This window comes from Octopus bimaculoides, chromosome 11 (genome assembly GCF_001194135.2).
Source record: "Octopus bimaculoides isolate UCB-OBI-ISO-001 chromosome 11, ASM119413v2, whole genome shotgun sequence".
In the NCBI taxonomy this organism is placed as follows: Eukaryota; Metazoa; Mollusca; class Cephalopoda; order Octopoda; family Octopodidae; genus Octopus; species Octopus bimaculoides.
In genome coordinates, this window is record NC_068991.1 from 34287193 (window position 1) to 34294101 (window position 6909).

The 6909-nt window shown below is 37.3% G+C and overlaps 1 protein-coding gene across 6 annotated transcripts in view; it reads left to right on the top strand.

The window, feature by feature from the left end:
- Positions 1-6909, top strand: part of LOC106874397 (phosphonopyruvate decarboxylase) — a 186893-nt gene that overhangs the window by 29324 nt on the left and 150660 nt on the right. For 3 of the 6 annotated variants that reach the window (XM_052971685.1, XM_052971687.1, XM_052971686.1), the window contains exon 2: positions 750-842. The exons of the other annotated variants lie outside the window; for them this stretch is intronic. In XM_052971685.1, coding sequence (XP_052827645.1) covers positions 750-842 — 93 coding nt within the window. The remainder of the gene's footprint in view (positions 1-749; positions 843-6909) is intronic. 6 annotated transcript variants of the gene reach the window in all.

The following is a 6909-nucleotide window of genomic DNA, read 5'->3' on the forward strand; positions in this document are numbered from 1 at the left end:
ATATATATATATATATATATATATATATATATACACACATACATACATATATGGATATATATATACATATTATGGCCTCAGGCTGACCAAAGCCTTGTGAGTGGATTTCGTACATGGAAACTGAAAGAAGATTGTCATATATATGTGTATATTTGTGTGTGTTTGTGTTTGTACCCACATGTTTGCTTCACAACTGATTTTGCTGTGTTTACATTCCCAAAATTTTAGCGGTTCAACAAAAGACACTAATACGATAAGTACTAGGCTTACAAAGAATAAATCCTGATTTTGAGTTTTTTGACTGAAAGCGGTGCTCCAGCATGGATGCAGTCACATGGCTGAAAGAAGTAAAACAATAAAAAACTATGCCATTTTAATCCCAAGCAAGGCTGGGCATCTCTGCTAGTACATGTATATATATTTGCATGTGTGTCTGTGTTTGTCCCCTCCACCATCACTTGACAACCGATGTTGGTGTGTCCATATCCTGAAAACTTAGTGGTTTGGCAAAATAGACTGATAGAATAAGTCCTGGGGTCAATTTGTTTGATTAAAGGTGGTGCTCCTGCATGGCCACAGTCAAATTACTGAAACAAGTAAAAGAATAAAAGAAAGAATCTATTTCTCTCTTATTAGTAAGCACTGTAAACTTCTGCCAAACCAGAAGTTTCGTTTCGTTTTGTAAAATATAGTGACTGTATGCTTGTTAAAAATAACCTTTTAAGAAATCATTCTTTATTTGTTTTCAGATTCCATGCAAAATAAAATCATATAAAACGAATAACTTTAGTAACACCAAAGCTTTATATCATACCACAACATGGTTGAGCACTTTGAAATCTGTAAGTTTTTTTTTCATTTTTTATAACTGTTTTTTCTTTATTTTGTAAATGTTGCTTCTTTAGACAACTTCAAGCAATTGATTTATGCCTCTCATGTAATATGCTTTTTTTTCCCCTCAAAATGGATGTCATGTAGGAATGTGGGAAATTTGGTGAATGACCCAGTTGTGCATGTGTGTGTGTATACATAGAGACACATATACATGCACATGTGTGCATGCACACACATACACACACACACGTACACAGCTTTACCATTCAATTTTGTAGAGATGGGTGAGTCTTCTCGAGAACTGCATATTGCCAGTCATCTCAGTCTTTGTCATCTCATCTGTGAGGCTCAGAATACTGAGATCAGCTTTCAGTACTTCATTCCATGTCTTGCTGGTTCTTCTTCTTTTATATGCTCTATCCATATTTAGTGATCAGCACTTATTTTTGCAGCTATCTTCATTCATACACATCACATGTCCATACCAGCAACTACATCTTATGCTCAGTTTTTCTTTCAGCACATTTGTACTGCCTTTCATGCATACTTACACTGCATATCCATTGGAGCATGCTCGCTTCATTTCTTTCCAGTCTTCTCAAATCTTCTGCATTCAAAACCCATGTCTTACTACTATGCAACATTATAGTTCTAACACACGTATCATACAATTTTCTCATATGTATAAATACACGTGCATGGTAAATGTCTTACAGTATGTGAGATAGCCACTTATTTAACCAATTGAGAAACCACATTTGATTAATATTTGTAGCTAATTCATTTCATTTATGACTCTAATGCAAAATTTTCCACATCCATCTCCTCTTGAATGTAGTCATTTGAGCTTCAACTAATAAATATGAATTTCTTTATTAAATTAAAAAGAAATACTCTAGAGAAAGAGGCAAGTTTATGAAAGATGATTTTTCTAAGCCAACTTACTCTACTAAGGTTCTTAAAGAAGATATAAATATTCCAGAATCACATTTGCATCCTGTATCAAATTGTGGTCTGTTAAAAGAAAGTCAGAAAGTTTAATTTTTTAATAACAATCACCATATTATTCCTTATCTCTAGCATGAGAGCTTCGATCATGCTCAATATTGATTTCATGAATACTAAATACAGCTGAGATTGAACCAATACATCAGCAGGTCCAAGTCCTGAGCCTTCATCGTTGGAATGAGCCCTTATTCTTTGAAAGCAGAGAAACAAGCCAAAACAAACATAAAACAAGGTCATATTCTACTTTGATAATGTTTGTCATAGAAAAATTGTACAACTATCCATGTATGGCAAATGGACTACAAGGAAATAAGGACAAGATTATTGTCAAATTGCTTGAGATGTTTCAAACTGAGATGTTGAGAAGACTGTCTTCCAGTCATTTTCTACATTTAATAGCTTTTCATTGTAGCACTGCCATAACTCATTCTTTCAGAATTACTATCTGCAAATGTGTCATTATCCATCTGTACACTCATCTCTCTCACAATGTCTGAATTTTCTCTGATAGAGTGCCATGCAAACTGGAACACCTCATGCCTCTAGTAATCATGTTGAAGAACACTGACAAAACCCTTGCTAAATAGACTTGTCATCTAACTTCTTTCTAGCTATCTGGTATAATTCTCTGCTACCCCATTCTTCTAATCTTTCCAAGCCTGTCTCTTTGCATTTATGGTTTTGTTTACTTCACTGTTCCACTACCACATTACTCTCAGTCTAACTTGCATATTGCACCAGTCACAGATTTGGCCTGTAGCTCTAAATAAGTTGTCATGTAGGAACCTCTAGTTGTCATGGATGTTATACAGCTTATCTTCTTCTCATCTTCAAATAGTACTTCTCTAAATTTATGGCCATTCAGTAGATCTTTAAGCTATATCTCTGTTTCAAGACTGATTTCTGTCTCTAAGCCCTTCTAGCTCTAAGTCTGAAGTCACTAACCACAAACATATGTTGGGTTGTACATCCTTCATCAGAGGAGGACTTCACATTCACAATCAACTATCCATTTCATTTTCTGAAAAGGAATGAGTCAATCTAGCTTGTGTGTTCACATGGTTAATGGTGATCAGGTGACTTATTGGTTTCCCGAAGTTAGTGTTGCTTATCATTAGGTTATTTGAACCACAGAACTCCAAGATCCTGGTTCCCTACTCATTTTTAGAACCAAAGCTACATCCCCTATGTACACTATGGAATCCACCAGAGTGCTGCCCAACATGTCTGATGTAGTCATCAGTCATGAAGACAAGATCAAAGACCTGTTCAGATTGAGAAGTATATGAATAGATAAATGTCACTGTCATATTTTCCAAGATTAATCTAAGCTAAACTATCTCCCTCTGACTATCTTGATCACTTCATCTACCCTTTTCTCTGCCACCGCCTACCCAGAAGAATTTATAGCTTTGTTCTTTGCCTGTAAGGGATGTAGCTGAGGCTCCCTCCACCTTATTTTTTGCATGCAGCACATGTCTACACACTTCTGCTCTGGTATTTCAAGAATCTTGATGAGCATATCATTCATTGTGCCTATGTTGATTGTGGCTTCTCTAAAGATGTAAATTTAACAGGAAGAGCAAGTGGGTAGTTGGGGGACAGTTTTCATTGTCTGAAAAGAAGGTTTGTGTGAACATTTACATGTGGGCAGAGGGGTCGAGCACATGTTTGATTATTCAATATTGCCACTCAATAAATTATGTCCTTTAGATACCAAGTAGCCTCTACTGAAAAGGGGTACATAGCTAGAAACATCAACGAAAATTAGCAATGGTGAGTATGTGTATATACATACACCACACAGACATAATATATATATTTACTTGTATATATAAGTGCAAGCATAACAGTGTGGTTAGAAACTTTGCTTCACATAGTTACAAATTCAGTCCTACTATGTGGCACCAAAGCCCTATGAGTGGATTCAGTTGACTGAAATTGAGAGAAAACATTATCTGTGTGGATTGTGTGTGTGTGTGTACATACTTACATACATACATACAGACAGATGCACACGCACATACACACGCACACACAGACACACGCACACACACACACAGACACACACACAAGTTGTCTAGGGATCCATAAGTCAGGAAAATATGCACTCATATATGTGTCAATACAGTGAGTATATTATCTGAAGTGTCCAGTATTATACATTCACTGTGGCTGATCATACCAATCGGTTTTATGCTAGAGATTCAACCCTACTCTCATCAGAGGTAGCTGATATGGAATCAAATATTTCATTCCATATCAGCTACCTCTGATGAGCATAGGGTTACATAATCAGGCTGTTACCTAACACTCCGTTGAATCCCTTGCACGAAACCAATAGGTAAGATCGGGTGTAATGGTCATGTAATACTGTACACTTCAGATATTATATATATATACATATATTAGGTTGAGGGAAAAGTTCATGCACCGTGTTAAAATAATGCTTTTTCATATATTTTTGTGGTGTGTGTGTGTTCATTCAGTTCATTATCTTAACATGGCACACAGAATTTTTTCTCAACTTGTGTATGTATATATATATATATATATATACGTAATTCACAGTATACGGATTCAACTAATCCAGTGGTATTCATAAAAAGCTCCTTAATGTATCATTCTACAAAACACATAGAATATATAGTATGATGCAAAAGAAGAATATGAGAAGTGTATAAAATTATAAATAGAGAAGTATACCAAAATTATTTACTTTTTCCTTTTTAATATCTTACTAAATTTCCCTTCCCTTCTAAAGAAAACCATTTTATTAACTCGATTTTAATAAACCTCTGTACTTTTCTTTCGTTGAAATGGTAAAAGCCTTTGACAGGGTCTCCAATCCCTTATCTTGTCATCAATGTGGAAACTAGAGATAGATGAGTGGTTAGTGAGAGCTGTACAAGCTACATACTTATTATCTTCCATATCTTATCATCATCATCATTATCATCATCGTTTAATGTCCGCTTTCCATGCTGGCATGGGTTGGATGGTTTGACTGAGAACTGGCAAGCCAGGAGGCTGTACCAGGAGGCTGTACCAGGCTTCTATCTGATCTGGCAAGGTTTCTACAGCTGGATGCCCTTCCTAACACCAACTACTCTGAGAGTGTAGTGGGTGTTTTTTACGTGTCACCTGCATGGGTGCCAGTCAGGTGGCACTAGCATCAGCCACAACTACAATTTCACTTGACCCAATAGGTCTTCTCAAGTACAGCATATTGCCTGATAATTGAAGGGTACTTTTAAACAGGCCGGTTATGTGACACTGGCATTAGCCACAGCTATGATCTCACTTGGCTTGCTGGGTCTTTTCAAGCACAGCATATCTCCAAAGGTCTTGGTCGCTTGTCATTGCTTCTGTGAGGCCCAACATTTGAAGGTCGTGCTTGACCACTTCATCCCATGTCTTCCTGGGTTTTCTCCACTGTTAGGGTGTGACACTTTTTCACACAGCTGTCCTCATCCATACACAATACATAACTATACCAGCACAGTTGTCTCTCTTGCACACCACATCCGATGCTTCTTATGTTCAACTTTTCTCTCAAGGTGCTTACACTCTGTCATGTATGCACACTGACATTACACATCTAGCAGAGCATACTCGCTTCGTTTCTTTCAAGCCTATGCATGTCCTCAGCAGTCACAGCCCATGTTTCACTACCGTGCAGCATAGCTGTTCACACACATGCATCATACAGTCTACCTGAGCGAGAGGCCTTTTGTTATCAGCAGAGGTAGGAGCTCTCTGAACTTTGTCCAGGCTATTCTTATTGTCGCAGCTACGCTCCCAGAACATCTGCTCTCCCTCCCCTACTGACTTGGTCACCTAAGTAACAGAAGCTATCAACTACTAGTTTCTGCACCTGGCCTATGATGGAATCTGTTTTCTGTACACCTTCGGTATTTATTGCCCCTGTGCATCTCCTTCACACAAAAACTATCTTCCCAGTTAATCTTCCTTTGATATTGCTGCACATCTTATGTGTCCTCAGCTTACACTAAGTATATCTTATGGAGTTTCTACCTACATCTTTTTTACAGATTGAGCAGGGCCATCTACCTGAAGGGATTTGTGATTTGTCTGCCTTCTAACCTATTAAGACTTTGGTTTTTGCTAGATTGACTCTAAGGCTTTTCAATTCTAGACCTTGCTTCCACACCTGAAACATCCTGGTAGTGACTCAGTTATTAGAGTAGGATCATCACCATAGAGGATCTCCCAGGGACAGCCTGTCTTAAATTCCTCTGTTATTGCTTGGAGGACTATGATGAATAATAGGGTTTGAAGACTGCTCCTTGGTGGACTCCTACTTCTACCCAGAATTCTTCACTATACTCCTTGCCAACCTTCACTTTACTGACAGCATCCCTGTATGTAGCTTGTACAGCTCTCACTAACCACTCATCTATCTCTAGTTTCCACATTGATGACAAGATAAAGGATTGGAGACCCTGTCAAAGGCTTTTTCCATTTCAACGAAAGAAGTACAGAGGTTTATCTTTGGCTAGGAATTTCTCCTGCAGCTGTCTTATCATAAATATAGCATCAGTGGTGTTTCTCCCTGGCACAAACCCAAACTGCATCTTGTCTAATCTAACTCTCTCTAATTATTTGGGCTATGACCCTCTCCATGACTTTGATCACCTGATCCAACAATTTGATACCTCTGTAATTATTCATATCTAATGTGTCACTTTTACCTTTGTAGCAGTTGACTATGGTGTTGCTTCAACAGTCATTGGGTGTGACTCCTTCATGTATCACCTGGTTGACTATATGAGTGACTAGACTATAGCCTACACTGCCAGATTGTTTTGAAAATTGACTCTCTGCATTTAGAAATGTTGTGTTGAGGTATAATTATATACACAGAATTCTTTTAACCTGACAAGCAAGCTTAATATCTGCATTAATTTAAAAATTGTATATATATATATATATATATATATATATATAAAATTATAATATAGGGTATCTAAGGGATACCGCCACGCTGAAAAATAGCAGTCAAATCTTGACTCTAAACCACAATAAATGTTCATATAGCACAAA